The sequence below is a fragment of the Gobius niger genome, assembly GCF_951799975.1.
Source record: "Gobius niger genome assembly, chromosome: 1".
NCBI classification, from domain to species: Eukaryota; Metazoa; Chordata; class Actinopteri; order Gobiiformes; family Gobiidae; genus Gobius; species Gobius niger.
Genome location: NC_136852.1, coordinates 54,554,879 through 54,579,820, shown reverse-complemented (window position 1 = coordinate 54,579,820; position 24,942 = coordinate 54,554,879). Strand labels below are relative to the sequence as shown.

General features: G+C 40.5%; 2 protein-coding genes across 3 annotated transcripts in view; both read left to right on the top strand.

Annotated features, from left to right (window-relative positions):
• LOC306979541 (transmembrane protein 132D) overlaps nt 1-24,936 on the top strand; it is a 43,875-nt gene extending 18,939 nt beyond the window's left edge. For both annotated transcript variants that reach the window (XM_079578514.1, XM_079578513.1), the window contains 7 exons: nt 7,371-7,508; nt 13,328-13,520; nt 16,563-16,706; nt 21,069-21,274; nt 22,339-22,603; nt 22,672-22,863; nt 22,954-24,936. In XM_079578514.1, the coding sequence (XP_079434640.1) occupies nt 7,371-7,508; nt 13,328-13,520; nt 16,563-16,706; nt 21,069-21,274; nt 22,339-22,603; nt 22,672-22,863; nt 22,954-24,222 (2,407 nt within the window). In that variant the 3' untranslated portion in view covers nt 24,223-24,936. The remainder of the gene's footprint in view (nt 1-7,370; nt 7,509-13,327; nt 13,521-16,562; nt 16,707-21,068; nt 21,275-22,338; nt 22,604-22,671; nt 22,864-22,953) is intronic.
• The window catches only part of rimbp2b (RIMS binding protein 2b), a 214,631-nt gene that overhangs the window by 156,627 nt on the left and 33,062 nt on the right, over nt 1-24,942 (top strand). The gene's annotated exons all lie outside the window — the stretch shown is intronic.

Here is a 24,942-nt window from a genome sequence, read left to right as displayed (position 1 = left end):
TTACCTCTTTTGTCTGTATCAGTAATAACATGGTTTTTTTTAAGAGCAAAGGTAGCACGTGGTGTAATCTCCTCTGTGTATTGTCAATATTTTTAATCCATTTTGCCATCTCTGAAAAGATAAAATGGTGAGATGAGCTTTACAACATCCAGCTTAACTAACCCTGCTGGTCGAGGCTAAATAATCAATACAATGTGGAATGGGAAATCTGTGCTCTCTCTGCACCTGGCCAGGCTCATACGCTTCAGCGGAGGCCAGCAGGTGAAGTGCCATGGTTTATTAATGCTGCAGGTATTTTTGTTTATTTTCTCTCAAACCTGGTGGTGTTGGACAGTCACTGAGACTGAATGCAGGAATATTGATCCACTTGACAGCCGTGTATTGATGTGCCACTCCTCCCATTCAATGTTGGTAAATTAAAGACAGTCAGAAACCTTGTCAAGCATCAAAAGAAATTAAGGGCTCGACGGGACCTTTTTTACATCCACTTTTCGATTGCTTTTACACGTTGTATTGTAGATCTATATGTTTGCTTTCAGATTCACGATTGTAAGGTTTACGGTGCATTTAGTCTTTGCTTTGAAACAGGAGCTGACCCTTTATATTAAATGGTTCAGCTAAGAGCAAAAAGCCAGTTTACGAGAGCTCTCAATGAACCCAAACACACAATTCTGCTAAAAGCTAATCCCTTTAATAAACACATTTTATACATGAGCATAAAATTGTCATTACATCAGCAACATCAGAATTAGGGCACTTGCAAACCTCTGCAGCAAGAGCCAGACACTGTGTACAGTCAGAAAGAAGAGAATCTTTCATTTGAAATCGTTGTTGCATATTCACACTTTTTGTCTGGATTGTTAATGGTAGGAAGGATTTAGCGCAGTTGCTCTGAAGTGTAAAATGGTTTGTTGGTGTGGGAAAATGCAGGGTTTAGAGTCTACGTTTCTTGAAGATAATGTCTTAACCGTTACATGAAACATATTAAGACACTTATACACATGAATAGGTTGGACTCGATTTAGTTGCTGATGTTGCATTTTCCCCTAAACATTAGGCCTAATGCATTTGTTGAATTTAAACACTTTCATTTTAACTATGAGTCAAAAAGTCTAAATAAATCATGTATGTGCACAAACGGGTGTTGGTGTAGGTGTATGCACATCCATGATAATGAATAGAAAATACCACGAGCTTCCCCTGTTTTCAAGACCACCACCACCACCACTGAGTACCGATAGAATTTGTACTTTAATTTGCAAATTTCCATTGAAATTTGATGCCTTTCATTATGCAGCCCTCATTTTTTATCCAACCTTGGGAATGGCACAATGTCTGTACTGGCTCCTAACCTTCTGTGGTATGATTTATTTACTCAATACAAAAATAATAATGTCCAAGGTCTGTTTGGCATTGCTGTTTTAGTGATGATCGAGCTCAGGCCTCTTTAGACTCACTCATGCTTTGAAAGTCTCATTCCACTCAGTTTTTCAAGTATAACATTGGGCCGATCTTGATACTCTGCATGAATCTGATCGGTCGACATGCGCCTCACAGCTGTTCACTGGGCCAACAGATTGTAGACACCTGATGCCAATTTTCTGATCTTGGAGACAGTCTGCCCCTCTGATCTAGGCTGCTATTCCATTCACAAGCCACATTGCCCAAAAGGTTGTGTTCACGAATGTTATGTCAGAACATGCAAAACGTATAAGTGTATATATTCAAAGAGGAAACCAACCAATGTCAATCTTTCATCATTTTTAATCAGGAATTAAAGCAGTAAAAGTAAAAAGTAAAAAAACGCAACATGCTAAGACACCTGCAGTGGCGCTTATGGCCTCTAGGGGCATGAGTTACTTAGTACTGCTTTAAGTCCATGTACTTCCCATTTTAATCTTGTGGTTGTCCATTTTCCCAGTTAATAGAGATTGTCAACTGAACTGGGTTGTCTGTTGTTTGCTGGGTTAATTGTGTTTATTTCAAGGGATTAACTTATTTTTCATTCAACGCTTAGTATTTACACTCCCTGTGTTGTGTCATTTGAGCGCTTTATACTGTATGTAGCTTGTGATCCTCTGAAGAACCTCTTCTATGACCAAAGCTTCTATCCTGTGCTGAACATCTTTTCTGTTGACAGACATGATCACAAACATCAGCATTTTGAAACAAATGAAATTCTAGCTTCGAATAGTTACCTGTCCTGACTCACAGGATCTTGAGGATGTGGACACAATCTAGCTTTACTTTCTTTAGATAATGCAACATAACTCGCCTTGATTTGCTTCTTCATAAACACGGGGTGGTTCACTTCTCTCGGTAAGTTAATGTGTGAGCTTATCAGCGCATTAACAAGCCATACATCCAGTTTGTCTGCTCTATCACTGTCTGCGCCTCCCATTAGGCTGTGCTTTAATGCGCCCCCATCACCGTGATAGAGCTGTTATTGATGGCTATAGCAGCAGTCCGGGACACACACATTTCAGATCGGCAGAGAGAAAGACAAACCACACCTGTCCGTTCTCCGCAAATGAGTCTGTCATCTCCACACCGTATGATAAAGGTCACATATAAAGTACTGTAATGCCATTATTCCACTTGGCACACGAAGGGCAATTAGAACAGGCAGGAAAGAGTGCTGTTAAATGAAGTGTATGTTTTTACCTTGTTTTCACATTGGGGCAAAGTAATGGTTTTCTCTTCGGTCTTTATTTAAGGCAGCTCTCGAGTCATAAATAAGCCTGTGTTTTTATATCAGCAGGACATAGTGTCAGTGAGCACTTGACTACTTTCGTGAGCCTATCCATTCATCTGTGTGACAAATAGGTCTTTTACACTCGCTTTAGAGTTGTGGTGTGTGCCATCTGGCAGCAGAGTTGGCACAGAGTCCCGCAGCTCCCTAAACTGCTCCATAAGTACAAGGAGCACGCCGCTGATGCCGCCCATCAGACTGGCTAAACTGAGGACATTTGCCTGCATAATTAACGCCGGCATCTGTTTGCGTTTGCACCGGGGTTCACCTCTGGCACCGTGGCCCTTGGGTGATGCATTCGCAGTGCCGGCGAAGGGAACACAAATTATGGCAGGGAAGCAATTAGACTGCCGTATGTGGCATCTCAATGGGTGCCTCGGGAAAGAAGAGCGACACGCGCCAAACCACCTGACGCAGGCTGAGGCTATAGTTGTTCTTGTAAAAGCTGTGATCAGAAACTATGTGGTAAAGATTATGTGCTACAGTTACAACTTTTGTGTTTTTTATTTGGTGTACCAACAATTAAACAGGAGATTGTTAAGTTTGTAGCTGGTAAGGGAAGGGATTGTGAGTGTTAGAAATGCTGCTTTCACTGCTTGAAAAGAAAATCATTTGAGTAGTTTTTTCACATCAGGATTGTTGGCAAGAACTTTCAAACAACATCCAATGATGTCTGATGAAAGCCTCTGCCCCCTGTCTGAGTGAAAGTGTGACAACCGTGCGCCCACCTGTGAATACAAATGTAATGTAAAGGTATTTTCATGCATTGTAGTTTGCTTAAGGTGGAATAAGTGCTCCTTGTGGCTGGTCAGAAGTGAGATGGATGGCAGGTACATCACCTGAGAGCAGCTGCCCTCACACACTGTCAGCTCTGGTCTCCACACACATCCATCTTGTTTGCCCTGGCACCTACACCCCCTCTACACCCCCTTATCCCACCCCGCTCTCGCTCCTGGCCAACGCAGCTCAGGCCCCAGAGCTGTAGGACACTAGCCCACGCTCAATGGCACTCCCAAGAAAAAAAACTCCTTTGGTCACAGGGGAGCTCACTCTTCTTCACACGCAGGGAGAAGAAAGCGGGAGCAGCTCTAGATAAGTCTTGTTACTGTCACTTTTTATTAGTTAAAGCCTGCTCCGTTCGGCTCAATACACAGAGGTGGTTTATCACAGTGGAGCCAAACATTTCTCCGATTAATACAATAGCTATTCCACGCTGTTTGAATCTCCAATTATAGTCACACAAAAGGTTTTCCCACATCCAAACCGAGCATAGTGCCTTTACTGCAAGACTATCATCAGTTAGGCACATGAGACTAAGCCTGAAAAATAATATTATGGGAGCTCAAAGCCGTGTTTGAATTCATTTGTGCATATTGTAATTTGTAACATATCTTTATAAAGTCTATTAATAATTCCAACTAAGCAAATTGTCTTCTGTCTCTGTAGCCCAGCAACAAGAGATCATTTTTCCTGTGCTGTACCAAGCTCTGATTAATTAAATATTTTGCATACGGTCTTCAACCTTTATGCCCTTTTTAATTTGACCTATTCACCCAGGAAAGTCCCACTGAGATGTTAGGATACCAGAGGGAAACCTACTGTACATATTTTTTGTGAAATTGGAAACCGGAGCACAGGGAGGGAAGGGAACCCATGCAGACGTGGGAGAAACAACACAACAAGTCTACACATACACCCAATCCTGGATCGAACCCGGGACCTTTCTGTGGGGTGAGAGCGTAAACCGCTGGGCCACTTTGCTTCCCCAAATCAGTCTGAAAATCCCTGCAGCCAGAGTTTGCTATAGCAACAATAGAAATGCCTGAATACGCCAATATCATGTAAAGCCACACCGCAGAACAAGAGCAAATTAACTATACCTGCATTACCAAATCTGCTCCTAATGCCCCCAATGGTTATTTAATTAATAGAACATTTAGATGAGGATGTGACATATTGAAACTTAATGTTTGTATTTGTGTCAAAGCAAATCAACAACTAGGCCTGGGTGCAAAAGGGTGCAATGCAATCTCATCTCTCTCTCTTCGGTTTTAGTTTGTCTATTTAAATGACAAGAATCTCTATTTCCACTCCTTTTGAACTCCGATGCACCCTTAGCCAGACCGTTGTGGAGTTATTGAGTCTGAGGAGGGGCGGGCACACTCGCTGAGAAACCGCATAGCAGAAGAGCGTTAGACAAGGGGCCCTGATCAAGTGTGGGTGCATAGGTGTAGCCGTGTGGGTGCTTTTGATAAAGGCTGGGCATCTCTTCAGTCCCTTTTCCACACCTCTCCTGGGCTGCTCCCGCTGCAGGTAGCTTTTCTGATGTTTCCACACCTGGTTCATCTGTATTTTACTTCTTGTGTTTGTGTGAGGATATGAAAGGACAATTATTTCGAAAAGTATTTAATTAATGCTTGTGTTTTTTTATACTGCATTTATTAGGTGACGTGTTATCCAGCGTATTTTTAAAGATTCAGTATGTAGTCAGTTCAGTTTTGAGTAGTATCTATTTTCTATTACACTATAGAAGAACCTAGTCTTGTACTCAAATGCATACAGTTACAAATGCGTTGATGTGTGTGTCCGACCTTATTGACTTCTGGTGATTGGGGTCATTTGCAATCACAACCTCACGGCTTATAGTATTTTTGTTTTCATTATTTTCTGGGGAGCAGAGCACCTTTTAGCTCCACTCTCATTGCTTTCGACTTCCTCATCAGTAAGAGAATGTATTAAATTCTTGCTTCCCCAAGGCCACGATGGATTGAAACCTCTATCGAAGAGACACCTTCCTCATCCTGTATTGTTCTTTAACCTTCAGCCTATAAGCTTTTGGCCATTTGAACTTTGCCCAGTTTCTACAATTCCCCCAAATGAGACCAATCCATCTCATCAGAAAAAGGAGACAAAACAAGTCCAATTGCTGGGCTTTGGCTGCAGGTCATGTCCGTAAGCAGGGGCCACGAGGGAGCACTTTTGAATATTATGGGTTCTGTAATACAAAATGAAGATGTTCATTCGCCGGAAAACATCCCAATCTGCCTATCCAACCGAGAATCAGTTTTGTTTTTCAAGTCCCATCCCTCCGAAGCGTTTCAGATTGCCTGTCTTCCTCTATTGTTGATTACTCGTCCTTAGAGGCCTATAATGTTTCCACGCTTTATTTGCCTGCAAGATTTTCACAGATAAACTCAATGACCCGGCATGCAAACGAGATCCGCGGATTTATTACGTGTTGTTTTGAACTGACGGAGGTGATTCATTTGACCAAATATACCCTGGGAGACTTATTAGAACATTTACCGGTTTAACATAGGTCGGATACGTCTTGTACTTCCTAAATACTCCGGAGGTTTGGCTCATTAACATTTACCTACTGTGAGCCGCTTGCACTGAGAAAGCCCTTTGGAAAGGTCTGCACTCTTTGCCTTACATGGCGCTTTGGTTTTACAAATTGGAAGCAGAGAATTCAAATCACTAATTAGCACTTGGCAATGAAGGTGCATGCATAGAATTCAGTTATTAAGCAAATAATTATACGACCACTGACAGAAATACATTCTCTCCGACATGGCATCTGTTGAGTGGGTGAACAAAACTGAACAAGCAAGCAAGTGTTTTCTCCTCAAAATGATTGTGTGGTCAATGTCTGTGAATGAATGAGTGAATACTCCCATCTTAAAGCCACACCGTGTAGAATTTTACCCAATAAATAAAATTGAAATACAAGCATGTATCTTATGGCAGATATTTTCCTCATTGAAAAGTACCTCATAAATGTACAAATAAACATTTATGAGGCTCACCCCTCCTAAGATATGACTGTAAACTTTACCAGGAGTGGGTACGTCTCCAGCTCGTCTCCATGGAGATGTGAAGAAAGGCAGTAGAATTTGAGATTTAAACAGGTTAGTTTTTCATCCAAGTCCATTTGTTTATTTACCACTGCAGTAATAGCATTTTCAGTGTTGAGTTGGTCATTAGGAGAATTTTTTGTTTTGCCGGTAACATTATAGTCCAATATGTTACTCAGTGTACCTTTAATCAAGCACATTTTCTCCAGTTTTACCCAAATCTATAAGCTTCTCGCCTTGAGGTTACAACCTATAGACCAATGTAACGCCTCAGGTGAAAGCGAAGACTCATCTAAGATGTTTCCTCGCATTGCCATTACTTTTCCTCGTATTTTTTGTCACGTTTTCGTCTCTTTTGTTGTGTTTTTGTAGCCTTTTCATAAGATTTTTCCCTGTCTTGGCACCGCATTTACATCACTTTTTTCTCGTATTTTGATGATTTTTCATCACTTATTTGTCTCCTGTTTTACTGTTTTTTTGTCGCCTTTTTTGCTGCGTTTTTAACCTCATTTACGTGTCGTTTTTGTCACTGTTTTGACACTCATGAAGCTTTTAGATTTGGTTAAAATGTGCTTCATTATGAGGTTAACTAAGTGAATGATAACACTGACATCTTTATATGATTGCAATGTCTATATAAAAAACATAAAATTGGACGACTGAAACAAAAGGATTAGTATGGAGAAAAACACCCTGGAGGCTGAAAATGGTGTGTTTTCTTTCTTTCTGTTCTGAGTGGTTTGCTTTCTGACTTGTCACAGAACCACAGTGAAGAAAGGCGTAACTTTCCGGACGGCTACCCCCAGTAACTCGGTGTTGTGGGACATCACTCTGGATATGGGACCAGACGGGACTATTGCAGTTGTGTGTCAAAGGAAAGCGACCATTCCTGGAAAAAGGTAAGCTCAGAGAAGCTCCATTCATTATTGTTTTTATGCAGAAAAAAACAGCGAAAAGAATGAACCTGGGACGAGCTCCAAAGATTGTTTATATATTTAAACACCAAATCTTAAATGGGTTCTTCAATAATACCAGACATAGCAATGAGATAAAAGAATACACCTAGTCTGTGACAGGAGGTGCTTCTGTTAAACACCTCCACAGTAGTAACTATGTTTAGCTTGTTCCTGTCTTTAGTGCACCTTCTCTATGCGAGCAGCAACAGAGTCCAGGCCAATGCACCCCAGTGCCTGTGTTTACAAACCACTTCCACCTCATTGCCCTCCTGATGGTAATGAGCGTTGGTATTTAAGCACATGCGATAATATAGAATCAAGCTTAAGCATAAAATGGGCAAAGCAATTACTTTTCAGTTTGCCTCTGTTGCAGCTGCCCTGGGGCAACAACAGACATTCAGCATCAACCAGCAGACAATCATTATGTATTCATACATCTGTGTCACCGTGGAAACAAAGTGAAGGAACGGCTTGCAAAACAAAGGTAGAGCTGCATGATTTAGAACAATACCTGTTTTTTCAGGGAAGAATAGTGTTTGTGATTAGGTTCGTAACTATGTTTTCAAATCAAGGTTACAGCCAGCACTTTGAACATATCCAGAAGTGCTGTGAGAGAACTGTGTTAAACTAAAACGCGCAAGAATCACAGAATACAAAAAAATATATTAAAATATCAAAACTGCAGGGTTACCAGGTATATACATTGAAGATTGTAAATAATTGCAGCCAATTTGTGGTTTGCATCTGACAAGAATTTTTCCGTGTGGAAAAGTGTAGGCTTAACCAGCTGTAATAAAGGATTTCTGACTGCGCTCATATCACAGTTGTGCTATTAATGTTTATTGTGGATACCTTGAGTTGCTGATAGCTCAGCTCTTCTCTGCACAACATGGGGTAGACTTGAAGAAGTACTTAGTTTGCCCTGTGACCTCATTAAAAAGGGCTCCTCTCATCCCAGAACAAGCAGCTTATCTGAGGTACACTTTCAACTCCACTTCACTGCCGCCTCACCTCATAGCGCTGGACATATTTGGTCGATTATGAGAGTAAGCCACGCTGCGCTTAGAGTCAATTTCCAGTCTAATTTCTTTTAAGCGTTCACTTTCTTGCATGACTGCCTCTTAATTGGCCATGCTCTTGAACATAGTTGCTGTTGAAATATTGATGGTTTGTGGTCACGGGAATCATCATATTAGTTTAGCTATGCCAGCTCTATCCGCAGTCCTATTCCTGTGCTCCATTGATCACTTTAATGCAATCATTGATTTCTCTCCTCCTGGTTAAGTAACAGCAACAAAAGAAGACGTCATCTTCTTGGGCCACAATGTTCAGATGATTACTAGTTTAGGATTCATTTGTTTGGTCAAAAAAAACAAAAAACAAACAAGCAGCAACCTCCCTCTTTCATTATGGCTGCATTTTTTTTGCATTTTTTCTGGGAACTGCATTTGTGGTTTCTGTGTTTCACATTGTTTTACTGGATGCTTTTGTACGTCTTTGCTGTGTTTTTGTGGGGTTCGGTGGATTTTATTTTTACTGCAAAGAGTCCATAATGGTTCTGAAGAAGCAGCTTTTTTAGAAGCAAACAGCTGCTTATCAGCCAAACCCTATGGAGACCTACACATTTCTTCTTCTGAGACACTGAAGAGGCACCAAGACCCCCCACATCTGCAGCACAGTGGAGGCGTCACAAGAAGAGCTACAGGAAACATAAAAGAGACAAACGAGGAGGTATCCAGGCGAGACTCACAGCTAAGCCACACATGCCTTCTATTGTTCTGGCTAATGAACGTTCACTGGAGAATAAAACAGATTGACTGCTAAGCTCTTCCCAGAAGATGGTGAAAAACTGTTGTGAGGTGGAGGGAGCTGCGCAGGAGGAAAAAGGAAAGAGGAGGTGGAGTTGACCAGTGCAGGACACCACGCTCTGAAACAGGGACAAAGCCAGGAGGCACTGCACCATCTCAGAGGATCAGAGGAGACTGATGGCAGCCAGCCAGCTTTCCTCCGGGTGCTATGGTTTCCTCTACCTCCAAAAACAGTTGCAGCGGCTAAAGATTAACACCTGAACACTTTTTCGTCGTACGCTTGTACAATGACAAATAAAGCACTAACTTACTTACTTAATTGTGACACTATCCAGAAAATATCACTTTACTTCACCCAAAGGGACCCTATTGCTGCACTTTTTTAGTTTTAGTTAAGCTAGTTGGTTTAGTTGACAAAACATGTTTACAATACTGATTATGATGTGTGTTTCAATTGTTTACCATTATACACAGTTCAAGCATGGCAGTAGTGAACCCTTTAACCTTAAACCACTATCACATAACACTTTAGGGGCCTGGATTACTTGTAGACAGTGCAGTAAAAAGGCATTGCGAGAATAACATGTATTTATGTTAATGGTTGCTTAACTGGATATAATCCTTTGTGAATTAACTGTATGTTTTTTTGACCTACTACTACAGCTAATCTTCAAAACAATATTTTTAGACAGTATTAAGCCTTGTAAAGTTGTTTAGAATAATCCAGTGGATGAATAGATGAATAACACTATAAAGACATATTATACACACAAAAGAAAATAAATGAAACTGATGAATCATCATCCGTACTGCCGACCTCATTGTAGCATCATCTTAATGACGAGATAAAGATAAAGAAAACGCTTGGAAAAGTAAGTGGTTCTATTAAATAATAAAAAGACAGATGCATGTTTCAGAAAGGCAGAATCCTTCTATTGAATATAATAATTGCTTCAGGGAGCTGCGTTTTTCAAGTGAAAACCCGGTGTCGTTTTATTTGCCGTCTCTGGACCGACAGTGCCTTGTTGCAGAGAGGCATCTGGTATGTAAGGAGGCCTTCAAGGGTCATTTTTATTCAATAAACAAACTCCCTCTATATTCAGTGACAGATATTTATAACCTATACACGCAGATGCCAGAGTTCTGATAAGGCTGAGTGGCCATGTGCATGCTTATTGCGTTTTTAGCACAACAATTTATCTTCCCCACTCTTCGGCAAAATAAAAGTTTGGACAGTAACTTGGTCTTCTTCTGCAGAAAATTGGATTTATGTATACTGTAGGACACTCAGTTCTCGCTACAGAAAGGCCATTATAAGTAAACAAAGGTGAAGAAAGTGGTAAGCTTATTTATTCCATTCACGTTTAACAGATGCAGCAGTTTTTATGCTTTTACCACAGCATCGAATTCACCACCCTCTGCCGGGAAGAAAGAGAATGTGTGAATACATTGGGGGCTGGTAGGAAGAAAGGTCAAGGTGCAAGTTTCTGCCACTTTGCATTCACAGCTAAATCGCCAAGGTGATGTTTGTCTAATCAAAATACATAAAGCATACAGCAGGCGTCAGGTGTCACACTTTTTACCAGCAGACGCGATGTGCAGGATGTGATTCTAGATCTTGAAACATCATGCCATTGAATTGGTTTTGGTTTCTTCTGCTACATGTGCTACACTGTGTTTTTTCTATGCATTTGAAATGAGATTGTTTTGTGTAATAATGTTGTCTGTGCATGCGATACAGAGTGCGCTGCAGTAATGTAGTTCTGTGAAGAAATGTGCCTTGAATACTGTCCATTAGAGCAGGGGGGTCCCAAAAGGTTTTAGGTTTTCTAATTATTTAATGTGCAAAGCATTTAAAATCTGGTTTAATGATGTTAATTTGCATAGTATATTTCGATATTCGGTCTAAAATATGCTGTTCTCAATCAAAAGTCCACCAAATTCAATGTCAGAAATCTAAAAATATATTGTCTCAAAATCACCTTGCGACCCCCACTTCTGTTATATCACAACCCTAGAATTTATATCTTCAACAATATGCTGTGTTCAGTAATATTCACATTCATTTAGACTCTCTGTGTGTAATTTATGGTTTTCCTGTTTCAAACTTACTCAAACATAAAAGTAGAATATATATATTTTAAGAGCGGACAGCACATTTTCCCTAATGAATATAAATGAAGGTAAAACTCATCAGAATTTCCAGTGATAATGCCGTCATTTACTGTATCTGCTCAGTTTTTTTGCATACAAGTCAAACTCTTTTATCCAGCATCAACTTTTATCCAGCATGCAATGGGTGTATGCGTCTTTTATTTATTTCACAAAGGGTTGTGAAGCGTGTAGGTGTATGCAACGTAACACCTTTTCTCGCTTCAGCTGTGTCTCTTAAAATACAGTATGATACATTTCAAGACAACTATGCCTTATCAAGTGACAAAGGCGACCACGGAACTAAACATAACTAAATAAACCCACTTTTAAGTCCACATAGGTACATTTATTTTTAACCCCAAAACCTCTAGGTTAATACAATATAGCTTTATTTTTAACTGCCTCTTTGAGTTGAGTTGGGTGCAACCCTTCTATTATTTAAGGATAAGCAAGCATACAAAAACACTACATTAGGGACACTAATAAATAAGTTGCTTCAATTTGTAACACACTGTATGTTTCAGGGCTAAAATAGGGTTATGGCGATATTGCAATAGTCAGAAGAACGGATTGCTTATGGAGCTTGTGTTGTGTGGTATGAATGACAAAAGACCATTATAATACATTTCAAACGAAGAAGGTGTATTAACCCTTTATAGGGCACTCACTGAAATACATTGAAATAAATATTTTCAAATTAAGAGTGTTATTTGTGACATAATACAAGCTTAGTTCTGTTTCAACATTTTCTGTTAACCTTCTATTTGCAGAAAATCAATGTGAGCGATGTTACCATATTTAGTTCATTGCCCTTTAAGTTGTAAAAAAAATACAAAGGCGTATATATAAAATATACCAAAAGTACTTTCAGGTCTCGGGAGTGCTGGTATTCAGGAGACGTTGTGTTTTTGTGATATTGATGTTTGAATGATCACACCTGTCATAGGCAAGAGGTTTTGTAATGTGATTTACTTTACGTGCTGTGGGCGAGGTCAGTCACCTCCAATATTTGCCTAAAAATTGTAATAAAAATAACCTTTGGCAACATAAAAACACGTAGTCCTTGGGTTTATTGGTTCTTTTGTCAATAAACAAAACTAATTAACTTTAGGTTTATGTGGACAGGGCGTATGATCAAATATGATGCCTGTCTTTTTCATGCTGTAATTTCACTTATTTCACTACGTCCTCCAAAACCAACACATATCATCACTTAGAACAATTATTCACCAATAAAATGTGTGACTTTCATCAGCGTACCATTAAGTTATGTAAAGAAATGTACCATGAATTTAGCCAGACTTTTTCAAACTCCAGAGAAAACAGGAAGTTGAGAGCACGACTGGTCTCTGCTGATTGGTCAAATGCCACCGTATTGCGATCTGTGATGTTGGGTGATCTCTTCTGATTGGCTGAGTGAGGACTACATGCTTCTTTAGCAGGGAGGCCATATGTAAAGTGTGCGTGAATTACCATATATAGTCACTTTCCCTATGAAGGGTTAACCCCAGTTTATTTTTGTTTTATAACCACTACTTTTTTTTCGATTCTTATTTTTTTGGGGGTAATTAAATCCTTGAATACACAATTAAAGGCACTACCACAAAACGTGCCATATATTCCTCATCAATATTTTCTTCATTTATAAGTAGTAAAAACACCCTAGAATATTAGTTTTATTTGTGACCACAGCCATTGAATTTGCAGGTTTTTAAGCAGTCTCTTGTGTGAAGCCACATACTGTGCCGTATCGTATCGTTCCGCAGAGCTGTGCCTAACCCTGTGCGTTCTCTGATGCAGACTTGAAAGCAGCCTGCTGGAGGTGCTTCAGATGGATTTCGAGGTGGAGGAGCTGAGCAGCCCCCTCGATAGTCAGGTGATCGTGTGGAAGCTCGATTTGCCCCCCGAATCCAGAAACGCCGCCAAGACCGAGGGAGCCATGCGCATCTACACCACCCAGAGAGACTTTGTAGGCCTAGCCCCACTTGTGATGGTGAGTTTGCGTGTCGCACTTCATCATTAGCAAAAGTAATTCTGACGCGGGGGATGCGTGCTTTGAGTGCTGATGCGTGAAAAATATCATGAAATGCACTCCGCTGTGATCCGCTCCTGTCTGGTTTGCATATGGAGAGGCCGGGATGTGCTTCAGATGGTTTGGTAAATGCGTTTCTATTTTGAGTTGGGTGTGAGTGACCTTGCTGCTTCACTGTCAGTGTTTGTTTCCGAGTTGTTCTTTCCTCGTGTGCAATCTGTGGTCAGCGCTTCCTACAGTGGCATCTGCTCCACTGTATTCTCACAATGGGTTGTATTGTCCGATCTCAATAATTTATCCAGCACATGAAGTCCTCCTCTAAATAAGCTCTTAGTCCATTTACATAACTGTGAGTAATTTAATGCAATACGATAGCTATGGCCTGTAAAGAGAACAGTTGCATGATAAGATCCACTTACTGGATTTTATTTGAAAAAGAATGTCATGATGAATCTTAACATTTACTGTGTCACATGAAACATTTAAAATCTTACAAAGCTGACATATAATTTGGACAATGCATTTGTATGGTGCAGGATATTGAAATAGCAAAGTATTGAGTTTGCAATTAGATTTCCAATTTTTATTTTAGATAGTGTTTTAGACACAGGCACAACAAATACTTTCCTCCAGTTTCATATAGCACACAAAAATAATCCATTGACTCGTCCAAACTGCAAAACTAGGAGCTGTTTCTGCCAAAGAAATGGCTGTAAACCTGACTGAAAAGCAATTTGCCCATTGCATTCATCCAAATTGGGATATTGTTTCCATTGTGATTTATTAATCCCGCCTTCACCATTCAGACAGACACAAAATTGGTTCTGTCAAAAAGACACATTTTTTTGGCATTTTCTCCAGTTCGGCTTTATCCAAATCTAAAAGCTTCTTGATTGGAGGGCAACAGAGTAATGCCTCATTTAAACGCGAAGACTTACAAAAGTGATCATAACATTTTTGTCATGTTCTCGTCTATTTTTTGTCGTTTTTTTGTCATGTTTTTGTCAATTTTTGTTGCGCTTTCGTCATGTCACTTTTTTGTCACTTTAAATTGTTTGTTTTTGTTTGTCGAGTTTTTGTCACTGTTTGTTGTGTTTTCATACTCGTTTCATCGCTTTTTTGATGCTTTTTTTGTTTTGATTTGGATCATGAAGCCAAACCGATTCAGGTGATCACAAAAAACAAAACCCACGTAACACAAACACACATCATTTTTTTCAAAACTGAAGATTGAATGGATTTGCGGTGTTCTTGATCCTACCTGAATGATTCAAGCCGGCGCGGTCCCAGATTGATGTTATTGTCGCTGTAATATCAATCTCGCTCTCACCAGGTTAAGTTTCATTTGTACATATCAAAATAATGAATATATTTTCTATATTACAATTATCATAGTCATGCAATAGACTGACATTGTGACACAAATCTCTGCATAAACATATATTTCTACGTGACTTGAATAAGAGCACATGAAGTTATTCCGACTGGAGGATGAGACACGCTCTGTCTCTCTCGTGTGAATGCTGACCTCAGGCTGAGGGCCAAACACGAGGAGATTTGATGTCCGCTCAAGAGAACATTATCACTGACTGATCACTTCGCGCTCCCCTCCCTGACCTGCCCCGACCACTGCTGCTAATGCCGCTCAATACTTCTCTGTAACGACCACTGGCATGTCCTTATATTCTCCCAGATTGACTATGTTGTAATGGCAGTTTAAAAAGTATGCTCACTTACTTAAGCCTCATTTGAAGCACTTTTACAGGAGACCAAATCCATCTGTTTCATTTTGGGGGCACTGACTCGGGCCAAGTGTCCTTTTACATTTGATTTAAATGATGAGCCACAGGACTTGACAGGGCTCTGCTCTACTGCACTCATTATGATTCAACTATATTATTGAGTTAGCTCGGCTTCGGTAAAAATAGCGTGTTTCACATCGAGGGGACATGGATCCATCTGCTTCACTTACGCAGGCCTTTTGATTCTTCATGCATTCAAACAATGGTGTACTGTAGGAGAAGATGGCGACCTATATTAGAGTGAATTACTGTCCACTCGTTGCATGTTTTTCTCAACCAACCCCCCCCTATAATCTACTATAACATCAAAACAAGAGAGCAATGCATTATGGATTTCCAACACATAGAAACACAATGAATAAAATGTCCTCCTAATCCTTATTTTGTTTTATTATTTACCGTAATAACCTATTTGCAGATGACGTTGTTTTGCCAAGACAGTAATTAAATTTGCTTCTGTAGAAATGTCGACAGCTCCTGGGAAGCCACTGGTTGGCCACGGGCTGAAGGTTGAAGATCCCTATAGTATTCTAACTTTTGCACACATTAAGGGGATATTTCCTAGCGCCACGAAACTCTTCAAACATAAGAACTGCATGAATTACAAAAAAAATATCTCCAAGTACCAGCAACACTCTGGATAACCAGGAAATGCGGCCCTATGTCAAAAATCCTGAAATATCCCTTTAAACAGAACATAATGGATTATTTGGAGTTAAATCTCAATGTTAAACCCAGCGTGACTTGCTTTTCTTCACTTGGTCATCACAACTGTTTCAAATGATACATTCTGTACTATTTCTATTCGTCTACTTCCTTCGGTTTATCTCGTAGGGCTCGTTACCATTTGCGTGTCGACTGCAAAAAGGTCAAACATTAGTGTTTCCAGCCCTGTTCTAACCTGGTCATCTGGCAGCTCCTCTGGCCTTTACAAAGTGGAAGGCGAGGGCTTTTAGTCATCGTTTCTGCGTCACCAAGTTACGCTTCACTGCACGCTTCTTTTCTCTTGAAAAATCCTGCTGTTTTTTTATTTTATTTTTTTGTATCAGGCTTTTACTCTTTGACCACACTCCTCTTGTGCACAAACCCTTTATGTTATGCACTTTCCTGCCAGTAACACTATAAGTAACGGCGAACAGAGAAATTGTGTGGATGTAAATATTTTGATGTTGTTATTCATGTGACTAAATTTCCTCCTCAGGACACCGAGATCCTTAACACGGCGGTCCTGACTGGTAAAAAGGTGGTGATGCCCGTGAGGACTGTGGCTGTGGAGGAGGACGGTTTAGTGACCGACGTGTCCGACTACACCGACTGCAGCTCCAGCGATGAAGACGTGCTCAAGGTAACGAATATTCACAAAGACATTTTGAGTTAACTACCCCCACTTGTGTACAGTCGCATGATTGAAATAAAGGGTAAAAGAAGGCAAATCCAAAACAATGCTGCATCGCTTCTAAAAAAGCACTTTCCTCTCAGATGGCCCGACCACTTCACATTGCCAGAGTGGTTGAAATTACTGCCATTACCAAATTATCGCAATCTGCCGGGCCGGTTGTTTCATGTGTTTTACTGCTGGCGTGTTTGTTTCTTCCTTGTCTCTGCCTCAGTAACTTCCTGCCAAAATTACCCAGTTACGTGCCAAGTCGGGACAACCTAAGTGCTCTCCACAATGGGAGTCAAGGTGGCTTTCATGTGCAGTTTCGGCGCAAATAAGTTGTACCAAAGTCACCTCTGTGCTCCCTGTCCTATTTTCTACACAGTAAAACAAACTATTAGATGTAGTCCAACAACGTTACCCATCAATCTCGTCGACAATGAACAGCCACTGAGCTAAATCTCTTCCACTACAAATGCCCTCACAGTGTGCCTCTCCCTTTGACTTGTCCCTTTATCCTGTGAACCTGACTGCGGCTGACTGCCAAAGCCGGCTTTGTTTACTGATGAAATTGAAAGTCAGGTCCCCCCCACCCCCCCCCATCCCGCTTGTGGTCAAAGGCTGTGAAATGTATTTACTCAAGGGTAAAACAGCATTGTAAACAAAGAATGAAGTTTGTGCACTGGGCTTAATATGTTATGACTGGAAGTTTGTCATCCCTGCATCCCAGAGCGAAAAAACAGATGTTCCGAAATAGGCCTGATTCATAAATATAAGGAAAAGCTGGATTATGTTTTTTTTTTAAATTCTTTTCAGGCTTGAAGTGTTGCCGCTGTTTTAAGCTCGCTATAGCTTTAAATGCTTTCGTTGATCACATCGCAGCTCCAGTCAGAACAATCGCTTTAATCTTCTTACAAATAAACATGATCCCCATTTCTTTGTGCCGTCCAAGGAGATCATTTTGCTTAAAGATGGGAGGGATTTACCGTAAATATTTCAGCACGAGAGGTCCTGTGAGGGTTGTGTCAGGAAATGCAAGAGCTTATGCTGCCTTCATGTGGTCTGGTAATTATGGTGAATACCACTTGCAGAGGATAAAATTACACCTGAGCGCCACCTCGCTTTGTATTTTCCACTGGGAAACTGCATGAGAAAGCCTTTGACCTTTCAACACAATGGAGAGCAAAAACAATACATTTTCATGCTCATTTGTCTGATTGCTATGAAGCCGACACTGTGCTTTTCGCTACTCAATTTGGACGTCATCTCTTTTACCTCTTTGCGTCATGTAAAAAAAAAAGAAAAAAGGCCAAATTGATGTTTTACCGATCAAAGCAGATACAAAGTAGTAGTTCAGCGGTTTGTTGACGACTTTCTCACGTTGAATTGTTTACAGTGTATTCTACCATGTTTTTATTATGTTTCACTTTGCTACAACACAATGCGCTCGTAGTTTCCACTTCATCTTTATCCGAGCTCATGAAGGCAGCATTATGATATACAGTATGTCCTATGCTTGTTATAGAGTGATAATGCCAGTAAAACAAAATACAAGGAAAGCAGACTTGACCACACTATAGATATATACAAATTTGTTTTTTTGTGTGTGAGGAGATGTGAGGGTGTGCAATGTATTGAATAGATCAGATCAAAAGAATAAAAACAAATACTGACTCAATTGGTGATAATAATTTGGACCTCATTTGTCTCCATTATTTATAAGTGTTAATGAACATGCAGGTGATTGAAGGTACAATCTCTCAAGCAAAAACATCAAAAGGGGAAGGAAAATCAAGTATATTCTGACATTGTGACATTTTCTACATTGTTAGTAATAAGACATTTGGAAAGCTGCCATTTAAGAGCAAAAGAAAAGAGAGAGAAATTAAGATGGTGCCAAGAAGACGGGCAGGATGACTAATCAAAGCTGTTGTGCGTCTCAGCCTGACTAAACTTATTCCATCAAGCTCAGTTATTTTGGCCAATTAACTTAATTTGCCCCTTTCATTTCACAAATACAAAGTGTGTGCAAGACATACAGTATACAGTGTATTGAAAGAGTTCACCTAATCTGTGTAGAGAATAGAGATACTTTATTGTTACCTGTTAAGATTGAGGGCGGAGCAGGTATCAGTATTGTCTCACAGACATCAGGTCCTGGGTTCGATTGCTTGACCGGTTTGTTATGGAAAATTTATGGTTTTGTTTGGTCTAAGTAGAATGAAAACTGGGGAGAAGTTGTCTAGGATTAAGCATCCAGGTTTATTTGACATAATATGGAGAGACATTCTGCACAGGTTGTACAAAGAGAGGGAACATATTTTAGTGAGGGGGTGCTGAGGGACAAAATTTACCCCAAAAATGCTTTTTTTGTGCATATTTCCTATTTATTAATATTGCCCGCAGTTCCCAAATGATCCACCAGGGGGTGCTGCAGCCCCCTCAGCACCCTGGGTTCCCGGCCTTGAGTAGGTTTGAAATATCTTGAAACAAGACAGCCCAAGAATCAAGCATTATTTAATTTGAAATACAATAAGTTAACTTTTAATGAGAAGAAAACATTAACACTTGAAATGAGGGGAAAAGACGAGGTTAGAAAAAACAGGATTGCTCCATTGGCAATATTGTTCAACAAAGTAACCTCCAAAACTTCTCAAAATCAGCATATATTCTCATAATTTAAGCACTTTTAAGTAATCTTCTTATCTTTGATGACATTTTTATCCAGGGTGTGGCTTCTCCATGTGGTTTGCATGTCTGGGTGGGTTCCAGGACATGCAGTGTACAGGGTAGGCTAATCCTTCAGTTTGGTAATCCTAACAAAGGTCCTGGCTCAAGATATAGAGATGGTTCCACGAATACACTGCTCCCGGCAGGTTGGCCTGGGCCAGTGCTTGAGACATAGAAAGACAATAGAAAAATAAATACAATGACATAATCATAATTCATTAATTATACAATCTATGTAGACTGTTTTGCCTTAGATTTTCCATACAGTATAATAACTGTTCAAGGACTTTGGAGTTGCACATAAATCTTCATTTTGGACATAAATCAAGTGCAGGATTATTTGCAGCGAAGGGTCAGGACACTGCCGCGTGAGGCAAAGACGGCTCACAGTGAAGCGTGTGGTCATTCAGAGGCTCTACTTTTGGTCCTCGGACAGGACAGCTGACTCAGATGATATAACGACATGCTCTCAAAAATAGCATATCTCTGTGACACAACAGCCCCACAGTTGGGCTCATCCGAATAAGGTTTGCCATTTGTATTCCTCCTCGGGCAATCCGTCAAAGTCATTTTTTCCCCTTCACTCCCCGATGCACTTCTTGGTCTTATATTGTGAGTGAATTTCAATGCAGCATTAATTAACCAATTTATTTAAAATGCGATGGGACCAAGGCAATGCTCCCGACTGATGCCGACCAGGGACACAAACTATCCATGAGATCTTTGGAACCAAACTTACCAAGGTCACTTTTGAAATGATGGCATAATGAATGTGCTTGGCTGTGAAGGACTGATGTTCAACGCAGCGCCACATATTTTGATTAACATAAAATTGCAATCGCGCCTCTTCCTAAAGCCTCGGACTGGTGATCATCGCAGTCGTTTATTACAGCTAGCTGACATCGCTATGGCAACGGTTGCGGTGCAAAAGTGCTACTAGGCAATCTGTTGTTGTAAGAACGGCCTATTTGTTAAAATAGTAGCTTTTATGGGAATGCATGATTATATTTTGTCAGTGCAAAGATGATAACATTACCTCCATTGAAAAGAGTCTCATTTGAAGTTTGGTTTACCCAAGCATTCCCACACACATCTATATATCAGCATAAAGGCAGCACACTGCAGGTGAATAGAGAAAATGCATTAATTGTGAAATATAACACAAATGTATTGCAAGTTTTGGTAACGCTTCATATTAAAGGATGCTTGTTAGGTATTAATGAAGTATTAGTTTCCTTTAGTAACGCATAGGTCATTAAAAACATTCTTATAATGTCAATAATAAGCTGCTCATTATGCTATTAGACAAGGCAAGTTTATTTGTAGAGTGCAATTCATACACGAGGCAATTCAAAGTGCTTCACAGTTCACAATCCATAAAACAACATAAAAAATATTAATTATAGTTAAAAGCAAGAGTGCAGACATAGTACTTTTAGTTGTAATATGCACAGGTAAAGATAACTGCTAATATTCCATGAATAATGTGCTTATTCATGTTCGACACACACCCTCAGCAGATTACTAATGCTTACTTAGAGCATCCCTTAATATAAAGCGTTACCCAAGTTGTGACAAGGATTCCTCATATCCTTTCAGGTGTCGGACCGCTGTGACTATGTCTTTGTGAATGGGAAGGAGACCAAAGGAAAAGTGAAGATGTTGGTAAACTTCACCTACAGCTACCTGAGCGCTCAGCTGGAGCTGAAAGTGTGGATGCCCCGCCTCCCGCTGCAGATTGAAGTGTCCGACACAGAACTGAGTCAGATAAAGAGCTGGAGAGTGCCCATATTGACGTCGAAAAGGTATGAGGCAGTTCAGTTGATTTTAATGGAACCTGTTGGTAGATTACTACTGGAATGTTTTGTACAAAATTCTGTCATTTATCAAAAGCAACAATAAAAGATGGGACAGAGTTGTTCACGTACAAAAAAATGTGCCAGTCATTATGGTCATAAACAACAAGCAGACGTTTTTCCTCATCCAGTGATAATTTTGACAACATATTTTAATTTAGTGTAGTCTTAGTCTTTTGATGAAAATGTAGTGGAGTTTAAGTCAAAAAATTCTCTTCAATTAGTTTGAGGAGTTTTAGTCGACTCAATTTAAGAAGGATTTAGTCAACTTTGCATTTATAATATTTATTATAATCATATTTATATATATATTATATATTCAAGGTCCTCTGCTTCTCCCACATGAACAAAGCTCAGTGCTGTTCCTTTGGCAGTGAATTTAAATTATATGAGGCTCTTTCAAACTGTCACTGAAGTTTTGGATGATTTTTTTTAGCAAAAATATTACTTTGTGTAAAATTATGACTGAACATTTTAGTCGACGTGTTTTGTCAGATGTTGCGCCTTTTACCTCTCACACCTATTTCATCACACATCACCATCTTACTGAATTTAGGCTTTACATAACAACTTTATCTCTGATCCAGTCAGCTAAAGCCACATGGTTAAGTGATTGAAAGGTTGAGTATGGCCACACAATAATCTCAGTGAATCAAACTCCCAATTGTTAGTTTTTGCAATATGTGCAGTATTTGAGATCACATATCATCTTCATCTAACTACAAAATATCCTCAAATATTAAAATGTCCTTGGGGTCTGAACATGTCAACACTGCAGTTTATACATCTACAAACATGCTCTAAAACAGCACATGATTTTTGTATTAGTTTAGTTTATCTTATTCTGTCTTCTCTCCAACGTTAATGCTCAATGATGGGATTAAAACGCACCGGGGACTACATGCATGCTAAAACATAAATTGCAAGTCTAATCGCAGTTGAAATAATACATTCTTCAGTTCTCTTCAGAAGCATTGCTGAGTGCCTGGTGTGTGTTTTGTGTTGTGATTCAGATCTAACTGGAAGAGCGAGGAAGAGGACAGGAAGGGGAAGGGCTGTATGCTGCAGTTTCAGCATACTTTGGTCCGGGTGCTCACTCACTTCATAGCGGAGCAGGAGGACCCTCGGGAGCCCAAGGCCTACTTCCTCGGCTCGGACTGGCAGGTGGACGTCACACGGCTGGTCAGATACTTCATGAAGGTGGAAGACACACGAGTGGCCAGGCTACAAGCAGGACGTGTGCTGTCAGGACGCGATCTGGGAACGACCGCCATTCAGGTAATAAGGGTGAACTCAAAAAATGTGTTGTCGTTATCGTTAAGTGTATCTAAAGGAATTGTTTATAGGTGTTTTCTCCACTTTCGGATGATATTTTGGCAAAGACGACGATTCGAGTGGTGGATGATAAAGTCACAATCACTGAGCTGGGGGTGCAGCTGGTTACAGGACTCTCTTTGAACTTACAATTAAGCCCTGGCAGCAACAGAGCAATCTTAGCCACCACCAGCACCCAGGAAACACTTCAGAGCCCCAAACAGGTATTATCTTTATCCTAACCACGTACACAAATGACTTATTGTAGGCTAAAGAGTAAGTTAAAACTATTGATAATGTCTTTTTCATCTCAGAAAGCTCTGGTCAGTGCATGGGTGCAGTTCAGCGATGGCAGCCAGACACCTGTCGACATTTATGACCCGGCCTTCTATCGGATGACGGTGACTTCGTTGGATGAAGGCGTGGTGTCTGTTCCAGGGAAAGACCTTGTGGTGGTTGCTGAAGGAGAAGGAGAGGGAGTCCTTGTCCGAGTGGAGATGTCTATCTGTGAGGTCTGTCAGAAATCCAAACGTAAAAGCACTGTGGCAGTGGGCAATGGCAGTCTTAAGGTCAAATTCATGGTGTCCAGTCGTCGTCCAGATAACAACAGTACAGAAAGCAGAGGAGGCAGGAATGCTGGGAATGACTATGGAAATGATGGCGTGGGGAGAGATACTGGGGGAAAGTGGAAATCAGCCAGAGACCCAACATCCGGCTCAGATCGTACCGCGCAGAAAACCACAACTTTTGTCAAGTCGACTGAGCGCACTTACATTACAAGTGGGACTCTTGGGGGTGTCGGTAAGAACAGCAACACTCGCACCTTTGGCAGTCCGACTAGTATGGTGAATATAAGTATGATGAACAGCCCTAGTGATTCAGGAAACATGATTGTGGAGGATATGGGCAGTGTGAGCTTAACCAGCACTGTGAAGCCTCCAGGTAACCTGGTAAACTACAACTTCCCCAAAGTAGGCATTCCTGGGCTGGACAGAGTGGACGTGGAAATCGGTGGAGAGGAGTTGCTCGCCAACCGGCCTCTCACTGACTTGGAGATTGGGATGTATGCTCTGCTGGGTGTCTTTTGCTTGGCCATTTTAGTGTTTCTGGTCAACTGTATCTCTTATGTAGTTAAGTTTCGTCACAAGAAGCCTTCGTCCCACCACCAGGAGCCTACAGGACACAGACACGACTGGGTGTGGTTAGGCACTGATGCTGAGCTGGTGATGACCGTACCAGGCAGTCCTGTGCAGCAGGACCCCCAGACCACCACCGTCATAGACATTGTGCCAGAAAAGACAAGCACTCTGTCGCGAAGGCCCAGCTGCTTGGCCTCTGTCACAGACTCTCCCACGGGCTGTGTGGGCTCTGTCAGGGCCAAACCTATGCAACCTGAGTCCCTCCACTCTCCCACCAGTAAGAGGAAGAGAGTCCAGTTCACTACCTTCTCTACACTGGAGCGTGGGCACTCGGCACACGTCCCAGGCCAGCCGAATGGAGAGGGGATCCAGTGGGTTGGGAAGCAAGACAGTTGTGAGGAGGAGCCCCAAGTGCCAAGCACAGAGCTAGGGGATCAGTTATAATACAGGACCTGAAGAGGTTTCACATGTACAGGCTGTGATCACGTCAATGCCTTTGTTGAATCTGAAAAACTCTCAACAAATTGTCTTTATGATTATCATGCTCCACATTTCATATTAAGATCTTTACATCCGCTGTAAATTATTGTTAATAATGAGAGTGTGGAAAGTATCTTGTTCAATCAAAGCCACAAAAATAAGATGCTGCATGCAGATACGTACTTTTATACTATCCACATTCAAGGGACTAAATATAACAAAAGTAAAACAAAACATTTTGACACAACTACCCAAAACACTGATGTACATTTAATAAAAATAAGAACAATGTACTCCTATTTCAACAAGTATAACCTGACAATAAGTGGCTTTGGCTCAAGAAAACAATGTGTGTTTTTGTACTTTTAATGTTCAAGATGTTTTATTATTTTCTGTTTAATGTACATTTTTATCATGAAAACAGATGCATATTTTCCACTTTTATTTTTTGTTCATTGTCAATTAAAAAGGCACTTTATGACAGCTAAATATAGATGTACAATGTTTGTTTTTGTCCACAGTACAATAAGGTAAAGTATCATCAATAATCATTAACAGTACATTTATAGCACTAATCCAGCTGCCCACATACCACTTAGTATCTTGCTTCAACAAGCACTGACTTACAATCTTGATCGGATTTTTCGCCTTCAGTTCCTAAACCATTAAATTATCTTTTTTGCT